The sequence below is a fragment of the Nycticebus coucang genome, chromosome 5, assembly GCF_027406575.1.
Source record: "Nycticebus coucang isolate mNycCou1 chromosome 5, mNycCou1.pri, whole genome shotgun sequence".
Taxonomy (NCBI): domain Eukaryota; kingdom Metazoa; phylum Chordata; class Mammalia; order Primates; family Lorisidae; genus Nycticebus; species Nycticebus coucang.
In genome coordinates this window covers 22,509,894-22,525,733 of record NC_069784.1, presented here as the reverse complement: position 1 = coordinate 22,525,733, position 15,840 = coordinate 22,509,894, and the positions used below count along the sequence as shown (strand labels likewise).

Sequence of the window (15,840 nt, the reverse complement as noted above, 5' to 3'; positions counted from 1 at the left end):
GGTTGCTGTGAGCTGTGATGCCACAGTATTCTATCGAAGGCAACAAATGGAGACTCTATCTCAAAATAAAGAAATAATTAATAAAAAATATTTTTAAAAAACTTCTTATGATGAAAAGTTTTTTTGTTTTACTTAATTAATTTACTCATCTATTTATTTATTTATGTATTTGAGACAGTCTCACTCCATGTCCTCAGTAGAGTGCTGTAGAGTCATAGCTCACAGCAACCTCAAACTCTTGGGCTGTAGTGATCCTCCTGCCTCAGCCTCCGGAGTAGCTGGGACTACAGGCGCCCCACAACGCCCAGCTAGTTTTTCCATTTTTAGTAGAGACAGGGTCTGGCTCTTGCTTAGGCTGGTCTGGAACTCCTGGGCTCAAGCAATCCACTTGCCTTGGCCTCCCCAGAGCATTAGGATTACAGGCATGAACCCCCACACCCATGAAAAGAGGTTTTAAATAGACAGTGATACCAACCTGCAAAGCCGGTAATATGAAAAAAGAAGGAAGTGACGTCTGGCCTCACCGCACTCTCTCGAGGATGGAGTCTGTTCCTTGAGTCATGGCGCTGAAGGCGGCGAGGGCTGCTGGCGGCGCTGCTCGGGCAGCGCTCAGGTCGGCCCTTCTCTGTGGGCCTGGGGAGGCTGTAGGTGCCCGCGAGGCCCCCCGGAGGAGAATTATTTCACCTCCGTCCGCCAAGTACGGCGGGCGGCACACGGTGACCATGATCCCGGGGGATGGGATTGGACCGGAGCTCATGTTCCACGTCAAGACCGTGTTCAGGCACGCCTGTGTGCCCGTGGACTTCGAGGAGGTGCCAGTGAGTTCCAGCGCTGACCAAGAGGACATCTGCAACGCCATTATGTCCATCCGTCGGAACGGCGTGGCCCTGAAGGGCAACATTGACACAAACCATAATCTGCCGCCGTCCCACAAGTCGCAAAACAACATTCTTCGCACCAGCCTGGACCTCTACGCCAATGTCATCCACTGTAAGAGCCTGCCAGGGGTGGTGACCCGGCACAAGGACATAGACATCCTCATCGTGCGGGAAAACACAGAGGGCGAGTACAGCAGCCTGGAGCACGAGAGCGTGGCAGGGGTGGTGGAGAGCCTGAAGATCGTCACCAAGGCCAATTCCCTGCGCATCGCTGAGTACGCCTTCCAGCTGGCCCAGGAGAGAGGGCGCAAGAAAGTGACCGCCGTGCACAAGGCCAACATCATGAAACTGGGCGACGGGCTCTTCCTCCAGTGCTGCAGGGAGGTGGCAGCTCGCTACCCCCAGATCGCCTTCGAGAACATGGTGGTGGACAACACTACCATGGAGCTGGTGTCCCGGCCCCAGCAGTTCGACGTCATGGTGATGCCTAATCTCTATGGCAACATTGTCAATAACGTCTGCGCAGGGCTGGTTGGCGGCTCTGGCCTAGTGGCTGGGGCCAACTACGGCCACGTGTGCGCAGTGTTTGAGACCGGTACGAGGCACACAGGCAAGAGTATCGCCAATAAGAACATCGCCAACCCCACAGCAATTCTGCTGGCGAGTTGCTTGATGCTAGACCACCTCAAGCTCCACTCCTACGCCACCTCTATACGCAAGGCCGTCTTGGCAACCATGGACAATAAAAACATGCACACCCCAGACATTGGGGGCCAGAGCACCACGTCTGAAACCGTCCAGGACATCCTCTGCCACATCCGCATCAATGGCAGGGTCATGGAAGCCTAGGTTCCCTGGGACCATCCTGGCCCTTTCCTTCATTAGATTCACCCGCCCCTACCCCAGCATCTTTAAAAAGAAAAAGAAAGAAAGAAAAAAGAAGAAAGAAACCTAATTATGCCCATTTATGAGCTAGGCACTGTGCTTTGTTTTTTCCACATACTTTTTAGTGTAATATTCCAATAATCTTGTTAGGCAGGTTTGACTTTTTAAATATAGGTTTATAAAAATTCAGTTTAGAAAAGGTATGTGTCTTGTATAAGGTCATATAGCTGTCGAGTACAGTGCCAGAATTTAAAAAAAAATCTATACCTCAGTTGCGCAGAATTTAATTACCATCTTTGGTTCACGGACATTGTCATCACTAGACTGTGAATAATCTTTTTTGTTTGTTTGTTTTAATAGTATAAAAATCACCTGCAAGCCTATTACCCAACTCCAGAAGTAGAACCATCATTTAGATCTGCTTATGTGTTCCTCCCTTATTTCATTCCCCTAAATTCCAGAGGTTTGCTTTTTTCATTGTTATCACCATGTGTGATGTCCTGAAAGAAGTGGGAACATCTTTAGTTTGAAATTAGAAAACCTGAGGTCTCATCTCAAATTAACCACACAAGAGGGCTAACTTTATGCCAGTGCTCGCCTGTGTGGCCCCCTTTCCACTTGCTTCAGGTGTGAATGACAAACTATCAGGCTCAGCCCACTCAGTCTCCTAAGAGCCCAGCTTGGCAGCATATCAGGAATATCTTACTTGTTTCCAGATCATTCTAAGTGAACTTTTGTGACTTAAAATCAATTGCTTGAAATATTTTTCTTCTTTTATTTAAAAATAAGTACTTATTTTGTTGGCATAAAGAATAATACATATAGGTACACACGCATACATACCACTTTTTCTATAAAAATCTTTGAATATAACATACTGGTGGGAGTATTATGTCAAGAAATGATTGGTCCGTGGAAACAAAATAATCTTAAAGAGTAAAATACAGAAAATACGATGACTTTATTATGCCCATGGATCACGACAATTCATTTACAAAAATTAAGTCTAATGAATACAGTTTTGAAGAATGAAAAAGAAAAGAAATGCCCTTTATTCTTTCTTTATCCTTAGTACAAGATTTTACATAGAAAAACTCAAAACAGGAGAGTTTCGTTTTCTTTGAGAAATAATATTTAAGTATAAACTATACACGCATTAGTATTTAATCATTGATGAATGTTAAGATTTTCACATTCTGCGCCTTAGCTAGGAGTACCATATACTTTATCTAAGATTGTTCAAATTGGCTTAGTGCTGTGGATGAAAGGAGGGATCGTTAATAGTGACAGTGAGACAGCTATAAACTGACACTGTTCCCGGAAAAATGGAACTCTCTAAATATTCTACATAAATATTTTCTCAAATAAAGTAGGCACTTAATTTTGACATGCTTCACTGGTTTCCAAAGCATTTTAATGCTACACACTACTTTGTTTTCAGTCTTCAATTAACTTCTAACCTGGGACAAAATTATGTTCCTTAAGTTCCATTAACTAAAGCTGTTAACACATGGCTTTATGTGGGGGTCAAGATCTGGCCATTATATTTTTTCCTCTACTAAAGCACTTGAAATAGAGGGAGATCAGTAAATAAATGCATTATCTTGAATGCATTTTTATTAACACAGATTAATAATGTAAATTATATCATAATGCATTTTAGAATAAACTTCAGGGTATAGCAAATGATATTTAATGTTTTGTGGAAGTCATTCCTCTTAAATAAGAGTGTGTATGTGAAATGAAATTCTTCAACTACATGATAAAATGTATTATAATCTAACTGCATGCTCTATGATATAGAAGCCACTAGCCCCCTATCACTTATGAGCACTCAAAATGTGGCTAGTCTGAACTGAAGTGGTGCAATAAGAATAAAATACATGGCTCGGCACCTGTAGCTCAAGCAGCTAGGGCGTCGGCCACATACACTGGAGCTGGCGGGTTCGAATCCAGCCCAGTCCGCCAAACAACAATGACAACTATAACCAAAAAAAAAAAAAATAGCCGGGCGTTGTGGTGGGTGCCTGTAGTCCCAGCTACTTGGGAGGCTGAGGCAAGAGGATTGCTTAAGCCTAAGAGTTTGAGGTTGCTGTCAGCTGTGACACCACACACTCTACCAAGGGTGACAAAGTAAGACTCTGTCTCTAAAAAAAAAAAAAAAAGAATAAAATACACATTGAATTTCAAAGGCTTAGTACAAAAAAGGGCGTGAAAATATCTCATTAATAATTTTTGATATTCATGTACATGTTGAAAGGATATTGAATTAAAATATGTATATCATTAAAATGAATTTCACCTCTTTTTACTTTTTTTTTTTTTTTTTTGGCCGGGGCTGGGTTTGAACCCGCCACCTCCACCATATGGGACTGGCGCCCTACCCGCTGAGCCACAGGCGCCACCCTCTTTTTACTTTTTTTAATGTAGCTAATAGAATATTAATATTACATGTATGGCTAACATTATACCTCTATTGGATTGTGCTAGTATAACCTTTCTTTTTTTTTTTTTTTTGAGACAGAGTCTCACTTTATTGTCCTCGGTAGAGTGCTGTGGCATCACAACTCACAGCAACCTCCAACTCCTGGGCTTAGGTGATTCTCTTGCCTCAGCCTCTTAAGTAGCTGGGACTATAGGCGCCCACCACAACGCCTGGCTATTTTTTGTTGCAATTTGGCCAGGGCTGGCTTTGAACATGCCACCCTTGGTATATGGGGCCAGTGCTCTTCCCACTAAGCCACAGGTGCCACGCCTAGCCTTTCTTTTTTTTGAGACATTGCCTCACGCTGTGGCATCTCAGCTTACAGAAACCTCCAACTGATGGGCTTAAGCCAGGCATCCTTGAACTTTTTAAACAGGGGGCCAATTCACTGTCCCTCAGACCATTGGAGGGCCGGACTATAGTTTAAAAAAAAAAAACTAAAATTTCTATGTGCAAATTCCTATGCACACTGCACATATCTTATTTTGAAGTAAAAAACAAAATGGGAACAAATACAATTCACACCACTTCATGTGGCCCGCGGGCCGCAGTTTGAGGACGCCTGGCTTAAGCGATTCTCTTGCCTCAGCCTCCCAAGTAGCTGGGACTACAGGTGCCCGCCACAATGCCCGGCTATTTTTTTGGTTGTAGTTGTCATTGTTGTTTGTACTTCACACATCTGCCACTGGCTTGAACTCTGAGTTTGTATGCTTGTTTTATAGCTTTGCTAGTCATAGTGTGCTAGGGGACCCAGCAGCATTAGCATGCCCTGGGAGCTGATTAGAAATGCAGGATCTCAGGCCCCAGCAAGACCTATTGAATTAGAATTTGCATTTTTAAAAGACCCTATAAGATTCCTATGCAAATTTGACGTTTGAAAAACCCTCTTGTAGGATTTGTTTCCTCCCTAAAGACTTTCTGCAGCCCCCATTTAATAGAATTTGGCTCAAGTGATTTGCAGGCATGCCCAGACAAGTATGGTCTGTAAAGGGGGTTACTGCTTAGACTATGCTCCCAGCTACTCCAATAAAACAACAAACAACTTTCTTTTTTTTTTTTCTTTTGAGACAGTCCCACTTTCTTGCCCTCTGTAGAGTAGAGTTGCCGTGGTGTCATAGCTCACAACAAGCTCTAACTCCTGGGCTCAAGTGATTCTCTTACCTCAGCCTCCTAAGTAGCTGGGACTATAGGAGCTCATCACAATGCCTGGCTATTTGTAGAGACGGGGGTGCAGGGGAAGTCTCATTCTTGCTCAGGCTGGTCTTGAACCTATGAGCTCAAGCAATCCACCTGCCTTGGCCTCCCAGAGTGCTTACAGACGTGACGCACCACGCCTGATTAACAAACATCTTTCTAATAGTTAAAAAACCTTGGGAATGGGCCTGTGGCCCAGTGGGTAGAGCGATGGCCCCATATACCCAGGGTGGAGTGTTCGAACCCAGCCCCGGCCAAACTGTAACAAAAAAATAGCCAAGCATTGTGGCAGGTGCCTGCAGTCCCAACTAATTGGGAGGCTGAGGCAAGAGAATCGCCTTAGCCCAAGAGTTGGATGTTGCTGTGAGCTGTGATGCCACAGCACTCTACCCAGGGTGATGAAGTAAGACTCTGTCTCAAAAAAAAAAAAAAAAACCCTTGGAAACAAAAGGCAGGAGGAGTCCTCTGTTTCACAAAGGAAACGGTATCTTCACTCAGCTGCATTTTCTAACAGGGCTTATTCTTTTTTTTTATTGTTAAATCATAGCTGTGTACATAAGTGCAATCAAGGGGTACAATGTGCTGGTTTCATATACAATCTGAAATATTCTCATCAAACTGTTCAACGTAGCCTTCATGGCATTTTCTTAGTTATTGTATGTAGACACTTGTATTCTGCCTTTAGTAGGTTTCGCCTGTACCCATTCTAAGATGCATCGTAGGTGTGGCCCCACCCATTACCCTCCCTCCACCCTAACCTCCCCCCTCCCTTCCCCTTCCTTGGCCCTTTCCCCACATACTTGTGCTATAGTTGGGTTATAGCCTTCATATGAAAGCTATAAATTAGCTTCATAGTAGGGCTGAGTACATTGGATATTTTTTCTTCCATTCTTGAGATACTTTGCTAAGAAGAATATGTTCCAGCTCCATCCATGTAAACGTGAAAAAGGTAAAGTCTCCATCTTTCTTTAAGGCTGCATAATATTCCATGGTATACATGTACCACAATTTGTTAGTACATTCGTGGGTCGATGGGTGCTCAGGCTTCTTCCATAACTTAGCAATTATGAATTGGGCTGCAACAAACATTCTGGTACAGATGTCTTTGTTATATTGTGATTTTTGGTCTTCTGGGTATATACCTAGTAGAGGAATTATAGGATCAAATGGCAGGTCTATTTTTAGATCTCTAAGTATTCTCCAAACATCCTTCCAGAAGGAACGTATTAGTGTGCATTCCCACCAGCAGTGTAGAAGTGTTCCCTTTTCTCCACATCCACGCCAACATCTCTGGTTTTGGGATTTTGTTATGTGGGCTACTCTTACTGGGGTTAGGTGATATCTCAAAGTAGTTTTGATTTGCATTTCTCTAATGATTAAGGATGATGAGCATTTTTTCATGTGTTTGTAGATCGTGCATCTGTCTTCTTTAGAGAAGTTTCTCTTCAAGTCCCTTGCCCACCCTGAGATGGGATCACTTGTTCTTTTCTTGCTAATACGTTTGAGTTCTCTGTGGATTCTGGTTATTAAACCTTTGTCGGAGGTATAACCTGCAAATATTTTCTCCCATTCTGAGGGCTGTCTGCTTGCTTTACTTACTATGTTCTTGGCTGTGCAGAAGCTTTTTAGTTTGATCAGGTCCCAGTAGTGTATTTTTGATACTGCTTCAATTGCCTGGGGAGTCCTCCTCATAAAATATTCACCCAGGCCAATCCCTTCAAGAGTTTTCCCTGCACTTTCTTCAAGTATTTTTATAGTTTCATATCGTAAGTTAAATCTTTTATCCAGTGAGAGTCTATCTTAGTAAATGGTGAAAGGTGTGGGTCCAGTTTCAGTCTTTTACAGATCATCAGCCAGTTCACCCAACACCATTTGTTAAATAGGGAATCTTTTCCCCACTGAATGTTTTTAATTGGCTTGTCAAAGATCAAATAATGGTAAGTGGCTGGATTGATCTCTTGGTTCTCTATTCTATTCCAGACATCTACTTCTCTGTTTTTGTGCCAGTACCATGCTGTTTTGATCACTATCAATTTATAGTATAGTCTTAGGTCTGGTAGCATGATTCCTCCAACTTTGTTTTTATTGGTGAGTAATGTTTTGGCTATTTGAGGTTTTTTTCTGATTCCATATAAAATGAAGTATTATTTTTTCAAGATCTTTAAAATATGACAATGGAGCTTTAATAGGAATTGCATTAAAATTATATATTGCTTTGGGTAGTAGAGACATTTTAACAATGTTGATTCTCCCCAGCCATGAGCATGGTATGTTTTTCCATTTGTAAACATTTTCGGCTATTTCTTTTCTTAAAGTTTCATAGTTCTCTTTATAGACATCTTTCACGTCCTTTGTTAGATAAACTCCCAAATATTTCATCTTCTTTGGCACTACTGTGAAAGGAATAGAGTCCTGACTATTTTTTCAGCTTGGCTATTGTTGGTATATATAAAGGCTACAGATTTATGGGTGTTGATTTTGTAGCCTGAGACATTGCTGTATTCCTTGATCACTTCTAAAAGTTTTGTAGTGGAATCCTAGTGTTTTCCAGATATACGATCATGTCATCTGTGAAGAGTGAAAGCTTGATCTCTTCTGACCCTATGTGGATACCCTTGATTGCCTTTTCTTCCCTAATTGCAATGGCTAAAACTTCCATTACAATGTTAAAGAGCAATGAAGACAATGGGCAACCTTGCCTGGTTCCTGATCTAAGTGGAAATGATTTCAATTTAACTTCATTCAATACGATATTGGCTGTGGGTTTGTTGTAGATGGCCTCCATTAGTTTAAGAAAGGTCCCTTCTATACCAACTTTCTTAAGTGTTCTGATCATGAAGCGGTGCTGGATATTATCAAAAGCTTTTTCTGCATCAATCGAGAGAATCATATGGTCTTTATTTTTTATGTGCTGAATTACATTTATAGATTTACATATTTTGAACCAGCCTTGAGATCCTGGGATAAATCCCACTTGGTCATGGTGTATAATTCTTTTGATGTGTTGTTGGATTCAGTTTGTCAGGATCTTATTGAGTATTTTTGCATCAATATTCATTAGTGATATTGGTCTATAATTTTCTTTTCTTGTTCAGTCTTTCCCTGGTTTCGAGATCAGGGTGATATTTGCTTTGTAGAATGTGTTGAGTAGTATTCCTTCTTTTTCTATATTTTAGAAGATATTTAGTAATATAGGTACTAGTTCTTCTTTAAAGGTTTGGTAGAGTTCTGACATAAAGCCATCTGCTTCTGGACTTCTCTTTTTAGGGAGATTTTGTATAGTTGATGCTGTTTCAGAACTTGATATAGGCCTATTCAACATTTCCACTTTGCTAAGTCTTGGTAGGTGGTGTACTTCCAAGTATTGGTCGATTTCTTTCAGATTTTCATATTTCTGAGAGTAAAGTTTCTTGTAATATTCATTAAGGATTTTTTGAATTTCTGAGGGGTCTGTTGTTATTTCTTGTTTACCATTTCTGACTGATGAAATTAGAAATTTTACTCTTTTTTTCCTGGTTAGGTTGGCCAAAGGTTTATCTATTTTATTGGTCTTTTCAAAAGACCAAGTTTTGGATTTATTGATCTGTTATATAATTCTTTTGTTTTCAATTTCATTTAATTCTGCTCTGATTTTGGTTATTTCTTTTCTTCTACTGGGTTTGGGGTTGGAATGTTCTTCCTTCTCCAGTTGCTTGAGATGTCCCATTAAGTTATTAACTTCCTCTCTTTCCATTTTCTTGATGAAGGTTTGCAGTGCTATAAATTTCCCTCTTAGGACTGCCTTTGCGGTATCCCAGAGGTTCTGATAATTCATGTCTTGATTGTTGTTTTGTTCCAAAAATTTGGTGATTTCCTTCTTAATCTCATCTATAACCCATCTATCCTTCAGCATAAGGTTGTTTAGCTTCCATGTTTTTGTATGGGTATGCAGATTCCTGTTGTTATTGAGTTTAACTTTTATTCCATGATGGTCTGAGAAGATGCAAGGAATAATTTCTATTTTTTTAAATTTGCTGAGGTTAGATTTGTGGCCCAGGATGTGGTCGATTTTGGAGTATGTTCTGTGGGCTGATGAGAAGAACATGTATTCAGTTTTGTTGGGATGAAATGTTCTGTAGATGTCTGTTAAGTCCAGATGTTGAATGGTTGAGTTTAAATCTAAAATTTCTTTGCTTAGCTTCTTTTTGGAGGATCTATGCAGCACTGTTAAAGGGGTGTCAAAATCTACAAATACTATGGAACTGGAGGAAATCAAGTTGCTCATGTCTGTTAGAGTTTCTCTTATAAATTGAGGTGCATTCTGGTTGGATGCATAAATATTAATAATTGAAATCTCATCATATTGCCTTTAACAAATATGACGTGTCCATCCTTATCCTTCCTTATTTTGGTTGGTTTAAAACCTATTGTATCTGTGAATAGGATTGCAATGCCTGCTTTCTTCTGTTTTCTATTTGCCTGGAGTATAGATGACCATCCTTTCACCTTGAGTCTATGTTTTTTTTTTTTTTTTTTTATTGTTGAGGATTCATTGAGGGTACAATAAGCCAGTTACACTGATTGCAATTGTTAGGTAAAGTCCCTCTTGCAATCATGTCTTGCCCCCATAAAGTGTGACACACACTAAGGCCCCACCCTCCTCCCTCCATCCCTCTTTCTGCTTCCCCCCCCCAAACTTAATTGTCATTAATTGTCCTCATATCAAGATTGAGTACATAGGATTCATGCTTCTCCATTTTTGTGATGCTTTACTAAGAATAATGTCTTCCACTTCCATCCAGGTCAATAGGAAGGATGTAAAGTCTCCATTTTTTTAAATAGCTGAATAGTATTCCATGGTATACATATACCACAGCTTGTTAATCCATTCCTGGGTTGGTGGGCATTTAGGCTGTTTCCACATTTTGGCAATGGTAAATTGAGCTGCCATAAACAGTCTAGTACAAGTGTCCTTATGATAAAAGGATTTTTTTCCTTCTGGGTAGATGCCCAGTAATGGGATTGCAGGATCGAATGGGAGGTCTAGGTTGAGTGCTTTGAGGTTTCTCCATACTTCCTTCCAGAAAGGTTGTACTAGTTTGCAGTCCCACCAGCAGTGTAAAAGTGTTCCCTTCTCTCCACATCCACGCCAGCATCTGCAGTTTTGAGATTTTGTGATGTGGGCTGTTCTCACTGGGGTTAGATGATATCTCAGGGTTGTTTTGATTTGCATTTCTCTAATATATAGAGATGATGAACATTTTTTCATGCGTTTGTTAGCCATTCGTCTGTCATCTTTAGAGAAAGTTCTATTCATGTCTCTTGCCCATTGATATAAGGGATTGTTGGCTTTTTTCATGTGGATTAATTTGAGTTCTCTATAGATCCTAGTTATCAAGTTTTTGTCTGATTGAAAATATGCAAATATCCTTTCCCATTGTGTAGGTTGTCTCTTTGCTTTGGTTATTGTGTCCTTAGCTGTACAGAAGCTTTTCAGTTTAATGAAGTCCCATTTGTTTATTTTTGTTGTTGTTGCAATTGCCATGGCAGTCTTCTTCATGAAGTCTTCCCCCAGGCCAATATCTTCCAGTGTTTTTCCTATGCTTTCTTTGAGGATTTTTATTGTTTCATGCCTTAAATTTAAGTCCTTTATCCATCTTGAATCAATTTTTGTGAGTGGGGAAAGGTGTGGGTCCAGTTTCAGTCTTTTACATGTAGACATCCAGTTCTCCCAACACCATTTATTGAATAGTGAGTCTTTCCCCCAAGGTAAGTTCTTGTTTGGTTTATCAAAGATTAGGTGGTTGTAAGATGTTAGTTTCATTTCTTGGTGTTCAATTCGATTCCAAGTGTCTATGTCTCTGTTTTTGTGCCAGTACCATGCTGTCTTGAGCACTATGGCTTTGTAGTACAGACTAAAATCTGGTATGCTGATGCCCCCAGCTTTATTTTTGTTACTAAGAACTGCCTTAGCTATATGGGGTTTTTTCCGGTTCCATACAAAACGCAGAATCATTTTTTCCAAATCTTGAAAGTACGATGTAGGTACTTTGATAGGAATGGCATTGAATAGGTAGATTGCTTTGGGAAGTATAGACATTTTAACGATGTTGATTCTTCCCATCCATGAGCATGGTATGTTCTTCCATTTGTTAATATCCTCTGCTATTTCCTTTCTGAGGATTTCATAGTTTTCTTTATAGAGGTCCTTCACCTCCTTCGTTAGGTATATTCCTAGGTATTTCATTTTCTTTGAAACTATGGTGAAGGGAGTTGTGTCCTTAATTAGCTTCTCATCTTGACTGTTATTGGTGTATACAAAGGCTACTGACTTGTGGACATTGATTTTATATCCTGAAACATTACTGTATTTTTTGACGACTTCTACGAGTCTTGTGGTTGAGTCTTTGGGGTTCTCTAAGTATAAGATCATGTTGTCAGCAAAGAGGGAGAGTTTGACCTCCTCTGCTCCCATTTGGATTCCCTTTATTTCCTTGTCTTGCCTAATTGTATTGGCTAGAACTTCCAGCACTACGTTGAATAGTAAAGGTGACAGAGGATAACCTTGTCTGGTTCCAGTTCTAAGAGGAAAAGCTTTCAGTTTTACTCCATTCAGTAAAATATTGGCTGTGGGTTTGTCATAGATAGCTTCAATCAGTTTTAGAAATGTGCCACCTATGCCTATACTCTTCAGAGTTCTAATTAGAAAAGGATGCTGGATTTTATCAAATGCTTTTTCTGCATCTATTGAGAGGATCATGTGATCTTTATTTTTGCCTCTGTTAATATGGTGGATAACGTTTATAGACTTGCGTATGTTACACCAGCCTTGCATCCCTGGGATGAAGCCTACTTGATCATGATGAATGACTTTTTTGATGATAAGCTGTAATCTATTGGCTAGGATTTTGTTGAGAATTTTTGTGTCTATGTTCATGAGTGAGATTGGTCTGAAATTCTCCTTTTTGGTTGGGTCTTTTCCTGGTTTTGGTATCAGGGTGATGTTTGCTTCATAGAATGTGTTGGGGAAGATTCCTTCTTCCTCAATTTTTTGGAATAATTTCTGCAGTACAGGAATAAGCTCTTCCTTGAAGGTTTGATAGAATTCTGGAGTGAAGCCATCTGGACCAGGGCATTTTTTGGTTGGAAGCTTTTTTATTGTTTCTTTGATCTCAGTGCTTGAAATTGGTCTGTTCAGAAGGTCTATTTCATCCTGGCCAAGTCTAGGGAGAGGGTGTGATTCCAAATATTGATCCATTTCTTTCACATTGTCAAATTTCTGGGCATAGAGTTTCTGGTAGTATTCAGAGATGATCTCTTGTATCTCTGTGGGATCAGTTGTTATTTCCCCTTTATCATTTCTGATTGAGGTTATTAGAGATTTTACTTTTCTATTTCTCGTTAGTCTGGCCAATGGTTTATCTATTTTATTTATTTTTTCAAAAAACCAACTCCTTGTTTCATTAATTTTCTGAATGATTCTTTTATTTTCAATTTCATTGATCTCTGATTTGATTTTGGATATTTCTTTTCTTCTACTGAGTTTAGGCTTAGATTGTTCTTCTTTTTCCAATTCCATAAGATCTCTTGTGAGATTATTGATGTGCTCTCTTTCTGTTTTTTGAATGTAGGCATATAAAGCGATGAATTTTCCTCTCAAAACTGCTTTTGCAGTATCCCACAGGTTTTGGTAGCTTGTGTCTTCATTGTTGTTATGCTCAAGGAAGTTAATGATTTCCTGTTTTATTTCTTCCTTCACCCATCTGTTATTCAACAGAAGATTGTTTAGTTTCCATGCCTTTGGGTGGGCTTGAGCATTTTTGCTAGAGTTGAGTTCCACCTTTAGTGCCTTATGGTCTGAAAAGATACAAGGTAAAATTTCAATTCTTTTGATTCTGTTGATATTTGTTTTGTGTCCCAGGATATGATCAATTTTGGAGAATGTTCCATGGGGTGATGAGAAGAATGTATATTCTTTATCTTTGGGGTGGAGTGTTCTATATGCGTCTATCAAGCATAGTTGTTCTAGGGTCTCATTTAAATCTCTTACATCTTTGTTTAATTTCTGTTTAGAGGATCTGTCCAGCTCTGTAAGAGGTGTGTTAAAGTCCCCTGTTATGATGGTATTATCAGATATCATGTTGCTCAGACTGAGTAAGGTCTGCTTCAAGAATCTAGGAGCATTTAAATTGGGTGCATAAATATTTAGAATTGAAATGTCTTCTTGTTGTAGTTTTCCCTTGACCAATATAAAGTGACCATCTTTGTCTTTTTTGACTTTAGTTGCTTTAAATCCACATGTATCTGAAAATAAGATTGCAACTCCTCTTTTCTTCTGAATTCCATTTGCCTGAAAAATTGTCTTCCAACCCTTGACTCGGAGCTTTAATTTGTCTTTTGAAGCCAGGTGTGTTTCTTGCAGACAGCAAATGGATGGCTTGTGTTTTTTAATCCAGTCAGCCAATCTATGTCTCTTCAGTGGGGAATTCAAGCCATTAACATTTATTGAGATAATTGATAAGTGTGGTAGTATTCTATTCGTCTTATTTTGTGGGAGTCCATTGCTTAGTTTTGTTTTTTGCATCAGTGTGGAGGTTAGGTTCTGTCCTTTGATTTCTGAGTTCTTACTTTGCTGCTGATCCATTGTGGTGGTCAGTGTGCAGAACAGGTTGAAGTATTTCCTGTAGAGCTAGTCTTGTTGTGGCGAATTTCCTCAACGTTTGTATATCCGTAAATGATTTGATTTCTCCGTCAATTTTGAAGCTTAGCTTAGCAGGGTACAGAATTCTGGGCTGGAAATTGTTCTGTTTAAGTAGATTAAAGGTAGATGACCATTGTCTTCTTGCTTGGAAAGTTTCATTAGAGAAGTCTGTGATAACTCTGATGGATTTGCCCCTGTAGGTCAACTGGCGCTTACTCCTGGCAGCTTGCAGAATCTTTTCTTTTGTCTTGACTTTGGACAGGTTCATCACAATGTGTCTTGGAGAAGCTCGGTTAGAGTTGAGGCGACCTGGGGTCCGATATCCCTCTGAAAGCAGTGTGTCAGACTCTTTGGTGATATTTGGGAAATTTTCTTTTATAATATTCTCTAGTATGGCTTCCATTCCTCTGGGGCATTCTTCTTCCCCTTCTGGAATTCCTATAACTCGTATGTTGGAACGCTTCATAAAGTCCCATAATTCTGACAGTGAACGTTCTGCTTTCTCTCTCTTCTTTTCTGCCTCTTTTACTGTCTGAGTTATCTCAAGAACTTTGTCTTCTACCTCTGAAATTCTTTCTTCTGCATGGTCTAACCTGTTGCTGATACTTTCCATTGTATCTTTAAGTTCCCTAATTGACTGTTTCAGTTCCTTCAGGTCTGCTATATCCTTTTTATATTCTTCATATCGTTCATCTCTTATTTGATTCTGTTTTTGGATTTCCTTTTGGTTATTTTCCACTTTATTAGCAATTTCCTTCATTGTTTCCATCATTTCTTTCATTGTTTTCAACATGTGTATTCTAAATTCCCTTTCTGTCATTCCTAACATTTCTATACTGGTGGAATCATCTGCAGTAGCTACCTCATGGTCCCTTGGTGGGGTTGTTCTAGACTGGTTCTTCATGTTGCCTGGAGTTTTCTGCTGATTCTTCCTCATGAGTGGTTTCTTTTATCTGTTTCCTTGCCCTAATTTTCCTTTCACTTCCTCTTGCTCTTTAAGTTCTTGTGCCTGTGGACTAAGGGTTACAGGACCAGAAAGGTGAGAAGGTTGAAGAGCAAAAAAAGGGGATGAAAAAAAGGAGGACCGAGTGATAAGAAAAAAAGAAAGATAGAGAAAGGAGAGGGGGTGGGTATAAGGAATATTGACAAAAAGAAGAGAGGCACAGAAAGAGGGAGACAGGGCAATATAGGTGTACAGTAGGGTACTTTGACACAACCTTAAAAAACCCCACCTTCTGGGGGTGCCCAGTTGCGTGGTTCCCTTGAGGTCAGCAGCTCTTTGCTAACCTGATCAGACACAGTACCCCACCTCCACCAAGTAGAGAGGAAAGACAAAAATGCTATAAATCAAACCAAAAGAAGCAAACAGAAAACTTTACGGGGATAAAATTGGGTGAAAAACCAAATTATATCCATAGAAACACTAGCAAAAATGAAGTTGAAGTTATTAAAAAAGGCAGCAATGGGAAATTATAATTAAACTAGGAAAATTGAGAAAGAAAAAGGGATCTGTGTGGAAAAGATTGAAATTAAAAAAACAAAAGAACACCAGCATCGTCAAAATAAAGAAACAAAAAAAACAACCAAACAAAAAAAAAAAAAGAAAAAAATACAGAACCAAAAACAAAGCAGTTTGTATATGTTATTGAATATTGTCTGGGCAACACGTGGTCTTCTGGGGTATGAGATGTTAGTCACAGTTCTGATACGACTGGAGG

At 39.7% G+C, this 15,840-nt stretch overlaps 1 protein-coding gene across 1 annotated transcript; it reads left to right on the top strand.

Annotated features, from left to right (window-relative positions):
- The first annotated feature begins 560 nt into the window (after positions 1-560).
- Positions 561-1,780, top strand: LOC128585922 (isocitrate dehydrogenase [NAD] subunit gamma, mitochondrial-like). The gene has a single exon (XM_053591337.1). The coding sequence runs from the start codon at positions 561-563 to the stop codon at positions 1,725-1,727; it is 1,167 nt and encodes a 388-aa protein (XP_053447312.1). The 3' UTR covers positions 1,728-1,780.
- The last annotated feature ends 14,060 nt before the right edge of the window (positions 1,781-15,840 follow it).

Bases quoted from the DNA above. Each gene is read 5' to 3' on its own strand.
- LOC128585922 (XM_053591337.1), top strand. From the start codon at position 561: ATGGCGCTGAAGGCGGCGAGGGCTGCTGGCGGCGCTGCTCGGGCAGCG.